Source organism: Haliaeetus albicilla, chromosome 1 (genome assembly GCF_947461875.1).
Source record: "Haliaeetus albicilla chromosome 1, bHalAlb1.1, whole genome shotgun sequence".
Taxonomy (NCBI): domain Eukaryota; kingdom Metazoa; phylum Chordata; class Aves; order Accipitriformes; family Accipitridae; genus Haliaeetus; species Haliaeetus albicilla.
The window spans coordinates 334,049-352,988 of NC_091483.1; the positions used below are offsets into that span (position 1 = coordinate 334,049).

The following is an 18,940-nucleotide window of genomic DNA, read 5'->3' on the forward strand; positions in this document are numbered from 1 at the left end:
GAAAAGCACCCAAAGTTACAACATAAAGGCCTCCCTTGCATGGGTAACACAGCAACATCCGGTTTTTATAAAAGCAAGCAAATTACGGTAGTCATCTTTTCTGATATTGTCATGCTTCTTATACAGAGCTGACATGCAGTCGATATAAAACACCATTTATCCCACCAGCCACATTTCAACTATTTCAGGACTAAATCTATCACTGACCTTAGCTTTCATCTTCCTCTTTTGTCAAAATTTTCTAGGATTTAAATATAATCCAACTAGAAAGAACAGAGATTATTTCTTCAGTAAGTAATGATAATTTCTCTTGTGTTGCTGTGGTATGAACACAGACAGCATCCAAAAGTCTTACAGCCACTGCTGTAATAAAGTTCTTTTTGGTGTGATTAAACATCAAATAGTTTTAAAGAACCCATTTATAAAATTTGAATTTCAAATGCGTATTTCACTGCTGAAAGTCTTGTATTATGTTCAGACAGCTGATCTATAAATCCTCCCAATCCTTAAACTGCACTGGCCAAAGTACTATCATTCATTAGATAAAGATAGTGACTACCTCATTTAAAATGAATCCTAGTAGATGACAGGCAGTGGAGGGAATATTTTCTAGTGTGACATGAGCCAGAAATACAGTTACCTAAAGGAAATAGCATTGAGGGGTAGTAGATATTAAACAGGGAAAATGCCTGCATGATGATGACTGTGAAGGAGGCCATTCAGAGCTTCTACACAAGCAATATTTCTTACATAGTCTTGGCTACAATCCAAAACTATATACTCACACACACATACATATGTATGTATAAAAAATATACAGTCCACCCTGGTATATAATTTAAAATGTAAATTACAAATCCTTACATATATTAATCCAACAGTTGTGGGCTACTTACTATGAGAGTCCACTGTTATATGTTACAAGAAACAATATTATTTTACTGTACTTTTTAAATACATTTAGTCTTGTGATGTATAGAAAACTGATGGTGTAAATCTGGATCTTTTGTCTCATTTGGCAAAAAGTAGGCATTTCTAAGGGTTTTAATCCTCTGAGGACAAAGTAATAATTCAGTTCCAATTCTTGCAAGTTATACACATGCCTAAGTTCTTGCACACAGTATAAAAAAATCAATTAGAATGTTCACATGACTAGATTTTAGGCATATCCATGAAGTTGGAGGAACCACGGCCTTAGTATGTACATGGATAGAAGTAGTTTTAGGACAAAGTGAAGAAGGGTCTGGTCTATAACAACTAGACATGTTCTGCATAGAACCTGGAACAAAATCAAGGACATTAAATTGAACAGATGCTTCAAAGTGATACTGAAGTATAAATAATAATAGCCTCCAGGATTGCTTTAGTCTGGTATTTAATTGTTCAAGGTTTCACTTTCTCTATGTTTGCAGTTGATTTTCACCCCAAAAAAAGCAGAACTAAAAGAGCAAACTCACCATATATCTCTTAGGTAAGTAAAAGCTTTTGGAGATGAAGTGGGTGTTTTAAAATTACTGTTTCTCTTTTAGCTCCAGTGCATAACAGAACACATTTGCAACAACTTATGGATATACACAAACACATTATGGCTGCCTACCTGTATAAATGCCATGGTCAGCACATGGATATGTTGGGGTGGAATGCCAGTGTGTTTCACAGCCAAGCCATGCATCTGTACAGCCTGGCCTAACTAAGGGCTCTTTCAAGTGTGTGACAGCAATCATAGATAAGGTTTCTAGAAGGGAATGGGGTCAGATATATTAGAACAGTTTTGTTCTCAGCAAGAAACCTCTCTAGGCAGTTACTATGGAGTATACCAGCACTACATAAAGGAGAGCCTGTGCAGGGTACGCAAAGGCCTACCTGCACGTGATCGATCACACTTTTGAAAGTAACTTATTTTATGACAGCAAGTTGGAGGGAGTGGAAAAGTGCAAAGGACAATATATTTCTGTAGAGCAAAAAGTGAAGTTTTCAGACTTTCTTAAGTTAAAGCTTGAAAGTTTTTTTTTTCCTTCATTTAAAAATAAATACATAAATACAAAGTTATACCAGACTTAAATAATACAAAGCAAAAAAGCAAAACCCCAGGATTGAATACAGGAAAATGAAAGCTACTTCTATCACGATAACCTAAAGTGGCTTGAGTGGTGTGACATGTTCTTCCGGTGCATGGCTAAAGCAGGACTAAAAAGCTTAGTTCAAATTCAATCTGGAAACAAGAGAAAAATGCTGTTGGCATTCAGGATGCATCCACAATTGTTACGATATGGGGTACCTCCCGTCAACTGTTCGGATGCATTTCAGCCCAGAGTGCAGCAATAAGGTCAAGAGAAGTTTGGAATTTATTACAGAGAAAAGATTGCTGCTGTGGGACCTCTCTGGCATCGAGCCCCGGAGAGCAGAAAGCAGCCCCCCATAACTGCTGGTCGACACAGTCTCCATTGTTCTCTCAGGTTTCACAGCTGCAAAGGTTGCTTCCTCTTCGAGAAAGCAAGAGCTCTCCTCCCTGCAAAGCTGCACAGCAGCTCCATGACAGGAAGGATTTTTCTCTTTCTATCTCATTTGGTGGGGATGGGGGTGGAGTGAGGGGGTGCTGACCTTGTACGCTCTTCGCTGCTTCTATCACCCTGCCCCAGAACCAATTAACTTGGCTTGAATAGCCGAGTGGGTCTCAGGTGGCTGGGGCTTGATAAGGCATTTCCTCTCTGTGTGCTAGTCTTGATAAAAATCACTTGAAGGATACACCTCCTAAATTATTTAATCTTTTCTTATTTAATCAAAAAACAACTTTTGCCTTACTTATAAGAGTTTGAAGACAGGCCGAGAACATATGAATTAAATATTTTAAAGCCCTGTTTAACTGATTAACTGTGGTCCTCAGAGACACTCTTGCTAGTTCCTAAGAGGGTCCTTCACCTAACAGTTTCCTTTAATGGAGGGAGCTTAGGCTAAACATGTTTCCCAAACTTTTTAGTAACTTGATCCCTTTCTACACTGGAATTCCCCCAAGCCTCCTAGCAGGAATCACCCGCAATTCCCAGCTGATGATAGTCCGAAAGGCAGGATATTTGTGGCATAAGGAAACTACAGTTTGAATAAACCTCTGGAGTTTAAAAAGGGATACAGCCATGCTATAAAATGGGAGCTGTAGACCTGGTATCCTAACACCCTGCTATGGCGTAGTGCCATCTCGTGGACACCAGCGGTTTCTAGCAGAAAGCAGAGGAGGCAAGGTAGGTGGAAAGGAAAAGAGAGAGAAGAGGTCGTTTCAGAAAAGAAATTAAACCCCGTTCCATCTGCTATGTTCCTGATGTAGTAGAGCATTCAGAGCAACTTACAGGCATCTGATTACTTAACTACCATCGCATAATGTTTGTACTTGAGTCCCTTCGTGGTCTTTTCAGGCAACATACATGTGAAACCTGGGAGTGACCATTCACGAAAGCTCAAACATAAAAGATGTGAAGATTTGGCCCAAAATTTGAAGTTTAATCATGAGTAACTCCAAGTAACAAAGGCAGTAAAAAAAAAAATAGTAAAATAAAAGAGATCTAAGAGGTTAATCTAGTCCTTCCATATAATTACTATTGTGTATTAATATTTGTGCATAATTTTTCATATTTAATGCAGTTAAAAATAATTAATTTACCCACAAAACATCTCTGTGAGCTAGGTACCAGAAAAACCTAGAAAAAATTTATTTGTTTTACTTCACAAATTTGGTGGTCTGAGAAAGACAATATGTCATTGGGTTTTTTCCTGATGAAGTGATTTCGTATTATTTCGAAATGATCCTATTCCACTCCAAAGGGAAGTGAAACAATTTTGATTTATAGTGATTTAAAATCATAGAGTTTCATTGGAAAGCTCATCTGTCATGTTTCTGAACTCCCACTTTGGTTGTGCATGGGCATTATTTTGTCAGTCCAGTAAGCTTTTAGTTACTATACTTCCCCAAATAAATGCATCACTAATCAGTAACTACTAAAACAGCATCCAGACTGAATCTAACCTTTTGCAATAAAGTAATAAAAAAAATATTATCCAGATTAAGAACTACTTTGTTTTCCTAGGTAGATCACAATCTCCTTCACTGCTTTGGTTCAATTTTTTTTCTGACATGACTGGAAACTCTTTTGCTAAAGGAAATGTATCTGTCTTTATTAGATTAGGATTTGGCAGCAAACTCTGAAATATTATAGTCTGTCATATCAGATGACACCAGGGCTTAAAACTTTTCACATTCCTTTAGTTACACATTCTAGTAGAGCTCTGCATATCTGAATTTTAAAAAAGTCTCATTTTTCCTTTCTGCTTGATGCTGAATGAGCACAAAGAACTCTGGCATTTTATTTTGTTGGAAGAACTCAGTTGTTCTTAGAGTACAAAAAATGAACTTGGCTTAGTTCCATCATGGATGTATGTGTGCAATAAAATTTTTTGAGAGAAGATGCCCACACTCCCTGTAAATTGCAGGAAATTTAGCCATTCAAACCAGCAAATTTAATGGACTGACACCTAGGCTACCAGTAAAAGACGCCAATAAAAAGGAGAGAGTCTAATATTTGTCACCAATAAGCAGTTAAGGGCCTGTCCTTATGCAGGATTCTCAGCTACTGGCTGTCTTCTAGAGCTGGTGTCTATGTCCCATCAGCCCCTTCTCATAAACAATAAGACAGGATTCACAGTGTTTCCCAATTTGCAATACTGAGTAACTTAAAAGTTAAAGCAATTGCTTTTGTAGGGGAAGGTGCATGTTTGAATTCTGCCTCTGGATAAAGTGAAGCCTTGATTTTTGTTCTTCCATGACTGATGTGAGTTACCTGCTTTTCAGGATACACGATCAATACTGTTTTCTCCTCTCCCTCTGGCTCCAAACTAGAAAACAAGAAATTCAAATCCTCTGTTCTAGGAATGAGCTCTTACTACTGTGTTGGGGGGTGGGGGGGGTGCACACAGAAAAACTTACACATGTTTTGTTCTTACCTGTCTTTTGCATAGATGGATCTAGACCCAGTTGCCATTAAAAACAAAAACAAAAACAAAACCAACAAAACCACAAACCCATAGCCCTTCACTTAACATTTCCAAGATTCCTTGATCTACCAATATAGTTTAATTTCAAGATGGTTTTGTGGTCATTCCTGATAAATAAACTAAGTTCTTTCTTTAATTTCTGACAAAAATACAGACTTGAAAAGGTTTTTTCTCTTCTTTAAAATGGAAAGACTTGCTTGTCAGACACAGTAAGATTTTAAAATGCTACTCCAATCTTAGAATATATAGCTGACATCATTGACAGAATGCTTTATGATGTGATCTCTCTCTCCTACTTCCAGCTAAGATTAATAAAGTCCTCACCTCCCCTTTGGCCTCCAGATCTTATTCCAGCAGGAAATCACACCTTAAAGTAAGTGATCCTGCCAGATACTTCATAGATTCTCATTAACAGTGAAAGTGGCAGGCATGTTCCATCACAGATCTTCCCAAATGAGTTGAAGTGAAACCGGGAAAAAAAAAGAATAGGTGTGTTCATCTACACACATAAGTATCGTCTGTTGTTATTAGGATCCTTTATTTCTAGGGAATACATATGTAAAGACTTTGGTTTACCCTGAAGTTTTCAGGAGTTTCTTTTTGTATGCTTATTCCTGTATTACTGCAGCCAAATAACTCAAATTATTTCATTAAGATGTATATTTTAAAATATCATCCTAATATATATGATGAAATAGTTTACACAGATAAACTTCTGAGCAGTATTACGCTGTACAGTAAAATGTAACGTGCATTTATTTGCAATGCACCTAATTCCAGAAATATTAACATAATTAACATAATGTTTTTAAAAAACAATTTGGTGGGGGCAAAAAGCCCAAGTGGAGTAAACCAGAAAAATTTTAGCAGAGATGAGCCAAAGCGCTTGAGGGACTCTGTTAAACAGTTCTCTTTCTTATATTCAGGCAGGGCCCAGTGACAGGACTGTATTCAGTGCCATGTGTGACTGTCAATTTTAAGCATGGTATGCCAATGCAGCCACGTGTTCAATCAAGTTTTTGCATTACTCTGGAAAGTGATATCAAATCTGTGTTTTCTAGGCTTTTTTTGCTTTTTCAAACAGTAACATTTCCAGTATATAACTGATTTATTGTTCTATACTGTGAGTTATTATTCTAGATTTCCAAGGGGAAAGGACTGGTATTTTTGCTTTCAAGATTGCCCTAAGAAAACACCTGCATTTAGAATAAGATATTTTATAGAGCTATGAGATATTGTCCAGGGTACAAGTGGAAATATTAAGAATTATATCTCATCTGAGGCTGAAATTAATATATTTTAAATTTCTGTTTCGCTCTTGCACACATGGAATATGTTTAATATAATTCTCAATGCCTGTAGACTTCTTTAAAGCCTAACTGAGATAAATTTACTGTCAGAAGAAGGAACTATGTATTCACACAGGAGTAATTACTGCTAGTCTTATTTCACATTTTAGCCTGAAATGTAGTGAGTATTTTCATTGCCACCACAGAGAATCTGACATGAAGAAAATGCCTCTAATTGTAATCCCATAACCTCTAACTTACTTTTAACTTAACTCTAGCTGTTATTATGATTACACTATAAAAAGAACTGCTGGAAGATCAATTGTGAATGGCACCAGAAAAATAAACTTCTTTTATTTCTCTTCATTTCATACACTATAGCAAATAGATGAGATTTGATCAACTAGCCAAGTTCAGCAAAAGATGTGGGTATCTGACATACTATCAACCAAAACTGTCTAATATGTTTTCTTAAGCCAAATTTAGTACTAAGTAGCAGTGTCCAACATAATGGCTCAGTTCTGCTCCCATGACAGGACTTCTGTCAGGCCAATGCACCTGTGGTCCAAGAGGCTGGTTAGAGTCATTTAGGTTCCAACACAACAGAGCCACATAGCCAGTCCTACACTTCCATGTGCACCTAGAAATTACAGCTGAGCCATAGTGCACCTAATTTTTGCCAGGGCAACATATTGTAGTAACAGTATTACAAAATGTTCTGTGGCTTTATAGAGCTTTACAACAGATAGGGAAGGATGGTGGTGCAGAATAATCATGTCCTCCTAACGGTAGCTGTCCTCACCTAACTTTCAGATTTGAGATAAGAACATGTTATGGGATTTTGACAGATTTTGGGGTTATTTAAAATAAATATTGGCAGGTAAGGCACACCTTGCATTTTAGCAATGTTACAAAGGTAATTCTGCCTAGAGGACTTCACTCTTTTATAGATTCCACCCACGCTTAAATGTCAGATGTCCTGACTAGCTTTCAATCCAGGCAGATACTGCCTTTTTGGTCTAGACCTTTAACCTCTGAAACAAATTATGCTGTTTACATGCTTAAAGCTCCTTCAGACTAACTATAGTAAGTATGCAATATCCTTCAACATGATCACAAATGATTTCTTATGATCACTATGCTGCACAGTGTGAAAAATAGAGAAACGAGGTTATTATTTCCTGTGACTGAGTTTAAGCCTGATAGCTTTGACTAATACACAGGACATGCTGTTATTTTCTCTTTTTCATTCAGTCGAGAACTCTTCCTCCTTTGGGTCAGAAGCAAATACAGCTGGGTACTGTCACTCCGATTCTGCCTACAGGTTTCGGAGTCATCTGCAGTGCAACTTGCAAAATACACCATTTTTTATTACTGACGCTATGGATTATTTTTCAGGAACAATTTAGTTCAGTTTCTTTTTTTTCTGAATGTCACCGACTGACGTTGTTTCTCCTTTCTTACTACTGATTGTCATTGTGTTGTTGTATAGAAAACTTAGATTCTTAGTCTTAAAAATTTTCTGTTGCATTGCCATGAAAATAGATCATCCTGTTATTCTTTAGTGCATAATTTATATTCATTATCTTCCTAACTTGCCTCTTAAATCTGTACTGTACTAACATGTTTTCTGGTTTTATACTTCAATTTATATACAACAGCATTTTAAAGCCCAAGATTGTTCTATGTAATATCCAATTACAACAGCATTACAGCCAGGAAACGAAGTAAATTACTTTGAATAAGCTCAAAATTCCTGTTTAAGCTACAGCCATGAAACACAATTGTATGCATCTGTCTGTGGCAATGATAGACTAAGACACCCTGTAAATGTTTACAGTTATCATTTTAGTGTCTAAGTTTGATTTCTCTATTAAATACCATTGGCTTTCTGTTGCTATTTATAAAGGAGTCCTTCTTCACAGAGAACAGAGGAACAGCAAAACCAAGCAGGACACTAAATTCGTCTCAGGGTTCTGCTGACATCAGAAACCACTCAGGCTTTTCTCAAGACACTCTTCATGTATTTATAACCCTGTAGTTTACAGTTTCCTTCCATTCACTTTATACATGGGTGACCTACCAAATGTATGCGTGACAGCCAATATGGATCCCTTATATGGCAACAGTGAGCTGTCTGGTGTTAGGACCCACACTCCAATCAGGTTTGAAAATGTCCTGGACAAAAACTTTCATCATGTAGCAAAAACCATAGCAGCTGCCTGCTAAATACTATCCATAAAAACAAAACTATTGGAATGTGAGGCTGACAAGGTAAAAGTAACTTAAGTCACTTCAGAGATGAGAAGAACATTTGGGTTTTGCACAGACAGTGCTGGTTTTCTTTATTAATATATTTCTTTGTTAATAGATTTCTGCTGAGCCCCAAGGCAGAACTTTTTGGGCCACATACTCAGCCTTTCCTCAAAGCCAGGTGAAGGCATCAATTAATGAGAGATGCTGCACAGCTGCCACCTGCTCAGGTGATCTTATGTAATGTTATGACGGTGGTTACAGTAGCCTTGTTCTCCTCCCAGTGACTCCATGGATGTCCTTTTTACTCTTTTTTTCATCATTCTGAGTAGTTCCTGCCTTTTTTGAAAGCTGTTACCACAAGCACAAGTTTAAGTAATGAGACTGTTAAAGGTCAATGCATTGCTCCTAACAGCTTTTTGGTAGCACACAGAACATGAGGCAAGATACAGCACTGTGTGACTACAGTGAAATCCATATATTGGGTTCTTTGGCTTCTTAAGAAGAGTGATCTGATTAGCCAGGGATGTTTCTGGCATGCATGAGCATGCTCCATCAGCATTATATCTCAATGGTAAAAATCTTCCCTCACTTACATAAAAGTAGACTAATTTTCTAATCTTATCCATAAAATAGTATAGTATTATTCATGTTGAATAAAAGCTTGTTTTTAAATGAACTTGACAGAACAGTTTCTGTTAACACCTCTTCAAAGGTAATCTAGGGCTTACAGCAGGAATGAATCAAATCAAATGCCACTGGACCATTTTGTACTTTGTTAAGAATAAGATTTATCTAGTTTGTTCACTATATTAAAACTGCTTAGTTAAAATAATCCCACTCCCTTTTAAATGCAACCAGCTCTCCTGCTTCAAAGCTAGCTTAGTTGCTCTGGATCTTCTAGTTGCATCTAGGTGTCTCTGAAATGCACAAAGTTACCCACCAAAAAGAAGACTAAAGCATTACGGCAAGGTGTAGATGGCACCTGGGTGCCAAAATTCCAAAATGTGAGTTCTAAAAATCCTTTCCCAATAAAGGAGCTATTGGCACTATTTTTGTTTCTTTTTTGTAAGTTGTGGGGTTTATGCTGTGAAGAAGAAAGTAGCGTTCACTGTAAGTGGGAGCTGGAATGACTGAGCCTACACCACTCTTGATGTGTGCCCTGAAGCAAGTCATTGCTCTCTCTGCCACACTTCCTTCAACTGTAAAATGAGCATATTGTAGCACCTTCCTTAGAGCAGGGATTCAAAAATAACCAGTAGTGTAAACATGTAAAAATTTTGTGGTCCGTAACTACACGCTTCTAAAATGAGAAGGGTGATGGGACTGGCAGCCTTTGGTATACTGATTTTTTTACTACAGTAAAATTAAGAAACTGTCAGAGAAATTACGAGAACATGAAGATCATTTGTTGTTTAATCTCTCACTAAGCATTTGTCAGTTACCATTTTCTCGAGGCAGGATTACGGGAGAGTGAACAGCTCTTATGACTGAGTACCCAAAAGTCCTCCAGCACTGTCAAGAGATTAATTCAAGGGGAGGCCAGGAGCCTACACCACCAGCTGCAGGACTGTACGCAGGCCAATAGGAGCGAGCACACCACTTGGTACTGCCTCCAAACTGAAATAATTAAGAACCAGTTTATGACTCATCTATGATACGCTGTCTCTTCAGTCTGTGCTTCGTTCATAAACAGATGGACTGTAAATATTCATGAAACAAATTTTTCAAAACCAACTCATAACCTCATAACCAAACACTAACTGGATAAACCTCTGCGAAAATGTAATTGAAACAGATCTCTGGATTTAAGTGTAAGAAATACAGAACATAACACCATAATCCCTGACTAGACATTTTTAGAATTATTTTAGAATTTGAAAGACACTATTAAATGACATAATGGCACTAAATTAACTCAGTTTTGCAATTACATTTGACAGTCCTAACTAAATTGTGCTCTATTGTGCACACGAGAAGATTTAAAAGACTAGGAGTGCTTGGTTTAGAAAACGATGAAAGAAAATCTGGCCTAAGAAATATAAATGGCATCTTTTTACATGTATTTTTATTCATAAGGCAAGAACAAATGGAGATTCATAATTATGACAGACTAACATATGCCTATAATGTTTGTGTTGACCTGTAAATTCAATTCTGCTACCATAATTTTGTCTGAAAAGCTTCTAATTTTGTTTGTTCTTGCCTTCTGCATTTTTCCACTTTGAAGTAAATACACATTGAACGGTAAAGTCTTTACATTCACCAAGAACACCGTTACCGAGAAATATGCCAAAAAATGGCAATGCCAATCATTCAGTTGGGTTCACTCTAGAAAAATAGACTGCCTGCAACACCAGAAAACTGTTTCTCCTTGTTTGCATTTGTTGTGAAAGGGCAGAGTTGAGGTAGGCAATGGATCTCATGACTACCGGAACTGCTAGAGACCTTTTGACAGAGAAACTAGAACATGACAGATTTTTCCATACTGAGTTCTCTGCAACAACCCGTCAGCTGAGTACAGGATTGAGGGTGTACTGCAAAACCTGTTAAGCTCTAAGCAGTATCCATGGACTTTGTAAATGTTGAGAACACTCATGGGAAGTGTTTTGTACGCAGGTGTTTAATTATCTTGCTTCGTTTAGCTAAAAAACTATGGCTGATTTGAAAATAATTTTCTAAATGTGTAAATTACACAGTTTTATTTGTAACCTCCCCATTGTAGGAGTTTATTCATCAGTCACAGCACAGGTCATGATGAAATGCAGGGCCCTGCATTAACAGAAGAATACTGTAGTATTAATGCAGCTCAGACTGCAAGCGTGGAAGCTGGCAGGGTCAAAACGTAGGCTCTACTACAGCCTAGCAAAAAGGCCTACCACATTTTGAGTTCTTTTCCCATCTCCAGTAAGGAGCTCAGAAGAAACCAGAAACACATCCCGTTTATTCCTTGTCTTCTAGCTCATGAAGAATAATAAATCATTAGGGGAAAATAGTTTGCTATATATTTAATGGAACAAACAAAACCAAAACAATATACTGGACACCTCTGGAAAAATTTGTAGCTATTGTAATGTACTAAGAAGCTAAGTCTTTTTGGTTCTGCTAAATGATGCAGTCATAACTGACACATGACTAGTAAAATCCGAACACTGGCAAATACAGATAAAAGAAAATAACCAAGTGTTCCTCTGGTTGTGCTCAGAAGGAAGGATAGGACAAAGGCAATGTTCTAATACACGGCCTTTTGAGGACTGGTCAAGCACATAGTATTAAAATAAACATCCAGCTCTAAGGAAACCTACATAATGCTTCAACTCAAAATATGCTGAGGGTCACAGCTTACAGGGAAAGGAGAGTTGGGAGCTGATTCAGTGGTTTTTTACCCTTATAGAGGAAAGTGAATGCTTAAGATATCAGCCAGCTGTGTGAAGTGGGAACCGTGCAAAAAGCTACTGGAGTGGGGTCCAGAGATGAGCTGAATGCTTTCTGCTTTGGTTTTTTTTTTTCGTTCATAATGTTGCTAGAAGTATAATTTCATTGTGTTCCTTTGCAACCATCTTATTTTAATTTAAAATCACGTGGACCCCAAATATAGGGCTATGTTTTCAGATCTGGAGAGTACGTAGGTTACCAGATAAGGTGCTGCAACTAGAACTAGGTATAAATTCATTGTTGCCCTAGTTAAAAAAAAAACCAACAACCAAACCTGAAAGCAGAGTCATTGTAGCAGAACAGGATATTTGAATTGCATTACATCCACAAAACACTGACATTCTCATTTTTATAGTAATCACTACAGCAAGAAAGGAATGTAATGTTCTAACTTTAGATGTTATTACTAAAACCAGATATCTTGTTGGAGAGAAACTGCAAGAGTTTACAACAATAGCAACCTCAGTAGTGGCAATTCTAGACTGAAAATAAACAAAGATCTGAAATGTATAAAAATGTCAAAAGAAATATAACGGCAACTGGTGCACCACAGCATGCAATAGTTACTATATGGTTACCTCCACATGTACAAAGTACCTACCATGACAGTATCTTAGACACCCTTCTGAAAATTTCTAGGGTAAAATTTATTTATGTAGATTGAAAAATAAAGCATTTAAAATTTAAGAAAAGCTAGATTTAGGCTAGTGTTATTTATAAATGTCATTCTCTCTTTATGCTTTCCCAACCTATGCACTAACTGAAGCAGGGCACCCCTAGGCAAATAATAGGCTAGCATGTAATTGTACACTGTATCATAATGTATTCACTCTAGAAGGCAAAATTAAAGATACATTTACTTTCATGGGAAGACAAAAGCAAGTAATGATGGTCAAGATTTTGGAAGCCTGTATTTGTCAAGAACAGAGAATTAAAAGGCTTTTAGCAAATGGACTTTTTCTAACTGCTAAAAGTATGACATTGATATTCTCCACAGTTACAGCTCCAGGACTGGTAGCAACAATGGAAGTGGTTAGAAGTAGGGCTCAAGGTACTGAGGCTCAAATTGCTGTCATCACCACGGGGAAATGCTACGTCTAATTGTTAATTCTCAAACAATCAGCTAGCCTGATTTAGTCTTATGACCCATCAAGATTCAATACTGAACTTAAGTAGGATTTTCTGGAAATAGTCTGTACATAAATTCTTAATGTGACTTCTGGAACACACTGTTCATATCTTGTCCTCTTTACATTCAATTTTTGAATTACTTTTTGTAGTATCTTATGGCATTTAGCAAAGAACATATTTAATGATCAGAAGATGTAATTTTGTACAGGTTTGCTTCAGTAGAAACACAAGCGTGCTGAGATCTAAGAGAACAACTCTCACAAGGGCTTCTATTCACAATGACCTCAGTTGCCTCAGTTTCAGAATGAAAATAAGCTAAAGATTTTCACTCAGCAGGTTTCTGTTCCTCGTTCTAGCAGGTAATTAATTTAAATACTAACAAATAATCATCAACTTTTAACTTGTTCCTGCTGCTGCAACAACAAATCAATTCTCAGTATTATTCAAAGGGTACTTTACAGAGACAGACCTGCTTATCAGCACAGGCTGGGAGTATTCCAACTGTACATTTTCGTTCATGTTTATTTCTAGTAATAATATTAACTACACTACTCAATAAACTAAATTACACGAAATTGGAATTTACCTTCTAAAATATGCAATTCCCATATGCAGCCACTGGATGGACTTACAGAGCCAGTGAATATTTTTTGATTGTAGACAAGATGCACAATTAGGTGAGCAACTGGGAAGAACTTTCCCTTCTGGGCAGCAGGAGATGCTTCCTGTAGAAAAGGCCTGAGCCTAAAAAGCAAGGTACAAGAAGGGATTTTAGCCTTTCAATCAATCCTTACTTTTCAACACAATTCGTTTAAGAAAAACTGGGCTGTGCAAATGAAACAGAGTGATAAGAAAATTAGTTTGTAGGAGAACATACAGGTCAGTTCCAAATGTGATGATTTGGCATTAAAGTTTTAGGGTAAAAGCACCAAAAATTGCATTGAAAAGAAGCTAGGATTTTTTTGATAGCTCAGTTTGCAAACAGAAGCAGATCACAGTTATTTAAAGTTCTGCTTAATTTTTAAAACGTATTCTACTTTAAAATGATCATATTCTTTAAGAATAAATTAGGAAAGTATTTGCTTAAGCTATCTTACCTTTTTCTGGAACAGAAACGATATGAAAATTTGAATCATTCTGCACAGTAAGTGTAAAACAAGCCCTGCATTAAGTAAGAGTTCGATTGTCCATGAATATAAAAATTTTATTTCCTGTTTTATTACAGCTGGCTGTTGCAATTACTTCTGAGTATTTTGAGTGTATTATATTTAACTATAGTACAATCTACTTAATGCACTTTTTTAGACCAGCTACCATTTCAGTGTATACACCAGTGATAAAATACATATGTGATTCCACACCCTGTGTTCTGCTGTTGCGTAGCTAAAAGAAGCAGTAGGCATCAGTTGTAGCAGGAAAACTCAGGAAAATCACCTCAAAGAAAGTCCAAGTAAATAGAGTTGCTGTGGGGAGAACTAAGTGAATTTGGGCAATGAAAGTATACATGTATGAGCTTAAGAGAAAGAAGAGCTGTTGCATAAATCTCCCTATACCTGCTGTTCTAAATCTGTGGGCAGTGGCAGTGACTAACACGGCCCCTTCACTCCCCCTCTGCAGATACACCCAGTTACAGGATCTAAATGTGGATCGCGTGGTTTTATCATTTTATCTGACTGCCATCACCCTGTTCTGTCCCAAACAATTTAGAATGGCAGCAAACCTAACTATAGTTGAGGTTACTCTGCATGCCTGAATTTCTTTTGTCTTTATACTGTGAAGGTCATACGCAGAGTCTGTAGTGAGTGAATGTCCTCTGACTCTTTATTTAATTGCATGGGATAGTCTTACGGGTACCTATTATAGCCAGGATGAATGAGATACAGTTAAAAAAAGCATGTGAGCAGGGAAGGAAGGCTGGGTCAGGTTCAGTGATACTGTCTATTGCCTTCAGTCCTCTTCCAGAACAAAACATGAAAGGAGACTACAGACATTTCTCAGTTAACAACCTCTTCTGAATCCTAATTCACTTTGTAACAGTGTACAATGGCAACTCTGTGGATAAAATGACACCTGCAGAAAAATCACTCTGGATCTCACCAATATTTTGCTGCTTTCTACCATACTCTGTAAATTCCTGTTATCTTTTAGAAAAGCAAACAAAGCCTGATATAGGGCCCAAAACAAACCAACTTAGCAGCCACATTTAAAATTATGCATGCACTTTAACACCATTTTAAGTCAGGAGCTGATATCCATGGATTAATTACCTGCGATGATCACACAGGCCATGAATAGGATGAAATGGCACTTCTTACAATTACAATAATCATGGTGCCCATCATTGGACACGAAATGCGTGCAGTGTGTCTCTGGCATAGAAGGGCTCCTGAATGCCATATGCTGTCCTGACCTCAGATGGGGAAATACCATCTGGCATAGAAGCCCTGCAGTTGGCACTGCAGACCGCAGCTCGTCTCTCTCCCTCCCCACTTCCCGACCTACCTCTCTGACTATTAGAAAAACAGTGATCTTGCAGGAATGAAGTCAGGCTACAAGAATATTGAATGACTGAGTCAGAGACTAGGAATGGGGCTGGCAACTCCAGAGACTGCCTGATATATATCAATGCCTAAAAGCAAAATTGTGACAAATCTGGTTCTCCTGTACCTCTCACTAGGTAATGAGATCCGCTCCCTGTTCTCCCCACTACATACAGTGTCATGTCACAGGTGCACACCTCCCTGCTAAAGTCCTCCTGGAAAACATCATACCTCAGCCAAGAATGCTTCCCCCTGTGAAGCCCCTGAGCACGACTTGCTATTCTTGGCTTGTTCTGACCTCCTTTAATTTCCTGACCTTGTTCTGGAACTAGGTGTTGGTCCGCTTTTAATCACACCAGACCAACCAAACAGCAATCTTCTCATACCAGTGCTGATTTAGGAAGCCTTTGCTAAGCTGCTGCATTGGGAATCTTCCCCATACAGAGATTAGGTCACAGACTTCCTTCCAGGGTAGGTGGCACCATGAGCGGCCAGCTCCAAGCTGGGACAGTAAACTGGGTGGGGCAGAATCCTAATATTACAGAGGGCAATGTAGACAGAGCCTATGGAATTACTAGTACAACTAATCTAACCACCTACATAAGCAAATCAAGTGAATCATCTACCTTACTGGTCTATCAAGCCTTAGACACACATATGATACTGGATGTATAATGGTCGACTGGCCCACATGAATTAGATTTTTAAAGTGCTTCTAAATTACATGTTACAATTCAAGCTACTTAAAGACACATGCTCAGTTTGGGAGTGGTCCTCCTACAGACAGAAAATCTACGTAATTTATTATTCTAGATGAACAACTGAATACAAACCTGTTTACTCCTATGAATAGAATATTTGTCTGAAGTTCTAAACCCAAAGAATTGCAGGACAATCACATTATTTTATCACTATGTCAAACTTTTCAATCTACTGTAGTTAGGAAATATGAAGTAAATATCTATACCTATAATGTTGCTTCTAATTAAATCTCTGTCAGGCAATTAGTTGCTAGATCCACAAATGACAAAGCTGATGCAAAGCTCTGAATCTTTTCACTCACAGATTGTTTGGTAAATTGCTTTATTTGCGTTGGATGCACTACTAAAATCATTCAAATTAGTAACCAATCTGTTCCTGTTACTGTACACCTGAAAGTGTACTAGCAAATCTGTCCTATTACAGCCAAATGACAAATACCAGAAAAAATGTTGCCAAGACTGCCTGGTTTGTCTGTGTTGAGGCCTGTGGATTCCCACCTGTTCTGTGCAATGCCACTGTGTATATTATGTCGCAGCATAGGCTAAGCACAGCTTGGAACACTGCAAGTGTGGGTGACATATGACATTCAATATGAATTCCCCTCACTTAATTAACATCATGTACTTTCTTTGACATGCAAAAATTTTAGTAGCATATTCTTAAAATTTAGTAAATTGGCTTTGATTTCTTTTTGGGCATTTGCATGTGCCATTCTGAAGAAGTTACAAGACTACAGTACTCACATTGCTCAACCCCGACATTTGAAATGTCTAAACCCTGTGCCAAATTATTTTCTGCATATCCAAAGTGCTTGCACATACTCAGGCTGATAGGTATTTCTTATCTCCTGACATTTCAGTGCTGATTTCAGATTAGCTTTTTAAAGGCATAAAGACTATCAATACATGTTTCCATGTGTTCTGTAACCTATTTCTACTCAATTCAGAGTTTAATTTCTGACACCTCACATACAGCCTTTGCTTGTTGAAAGCAAATATCCATGCAAATATGAAGGAAGAAGGAATTTGAAAGGAAAAATAATAATTTGCAATTCCTGAACAACAGATGAAAAGATTGATAAACCTTCTATCCTGGAGAACACCTGCTTTTATTTATGTATAATCAAATTCCAAAGCCAGAAGTTGGTAACAACAGACTTCTCTCCCCACTAGCAAATGTGTATCCAGAGCTGACCAATTAAGTTCATAGGCATGCTCAAGGAAGCAAGTCCTGATCCAGAAGTAACCCTACCCCTATTTTGCTAGTCTTCAGTGCTTTAAGATTCCTTGTACTATGTCCCAGCTATCTGTTCCTGACTTTGATCCTCACTGCTTTATAATGAGGTATGTCTTTTTATGAATTGGTTCTTTACTTAAACTTACGAAAATGAGATGTGAAAGCGCGTTACACAGTGTACTTTTCACTCAGAAATGTGAGTCTCTCACTGCTTGCTAATGTGCACACTGCATGCCACAAATCCACCCTCATTAGACATCCAATCCAATCCTAATGAGGGAATGGATTCCTTCAAAAGGAGTGGGTAGAACAGTGCAGGGTATTAATTTCATGTACCAATATGCATTGGCATGTACCAATATACATACTAATTTCATGTACCAGTATGCATTTTCCTTATCCATGACTCAGAGCCTCTGGATGAGCTCAGAGGTAATGGTGACTCCAAAAATCAGGGGAATAGTCTTTATACATACAGTTGATACAAAGTTTGATGGAAATTACATAGGGAAGATGTACATTCATGTGTGTGGTAATTAAAAAGGAATATAGTGGTCTAGCATAAATTATAAAACTCATAGTACTAATAGAATGGAGAAGCATACTGTCATCTTTTTCATAATATGTGGGTTTTGCATCAAGGAGTTCAGTAATTTCTAAATATAGCAGTATTGTGTAGCAGCACTACTTAGATAAACTGGCGTGGCAATGTCATTTAATCTAAAAATAGAAAAATGCTTCTCCCTAGAAATACCTAAAGACTGTAACTGTGGTTTCAGAAGCAGCTTAAGGCAATATAAGTTTGCACAGTCATGGAAAGCAGTTGTCCTGCCCTCTCCCCCATCTCTGGCTGTAAATTTCTGCTCTTCCCTTGCCAGGGCACTATGCCGTAAAACAACACCATGCCATCACATAGCCATTCAGTTTCCTGAACAAAGCTACCTTACATCTGGCCAGTTCAGGGAACACAGCAGCAAACTCGGTGACAATTTGTACAGAGATCTTAGGTAGCATTTAGGTTAGATATTAATGAGATGTGAGTGAGTCTGGAACCCAGTGATCCATTTTCATGCTCAAGCTCCTGACACAGTAGGTGTCTGCATACCTCAAAATGAAATCCAAAGCAACTAGTGAGCTGATGAGGAAGCTGCTTGAAGCCACTGTCTTAGGAAGTACTTGCCTACAGTGGGTCAAGAGGGAAATCTCAGTGGAGGGCTGCAGGTGCTCTGTTCCATCTACTTGTGTGTCACCATG

At 37.7% G+C, this 18,940-nt stretch overlaps 1 protein-coding gene across 2 annotated transcripts in view; it reads right to left on the reverse strand.

Moving 5' to 3' along the window:
- Positions 1-18,940, reverse strand: part of JADE1 (jade family PHD finger 1) — a 164,990-nt gene that overhangs the window by 132,275 nt on the left and 13,775 nt on the right. Inside the window, exon 4 of one of the 2 annotated variants that reach the window (XM_069792361.1) lies at positions 13,735-13,892. In XM_069792361.1, coding sequence (XP_069648462.1) covers positions 13,735-13,892 — 158 coding nt within the window. Of the gene's footprint in view, positions 1-13,734; positions 13,893-18,940 lie in introns of those variants that run through there. The other variant, XM_069793178.1, reaches the window with a different exon arrangement.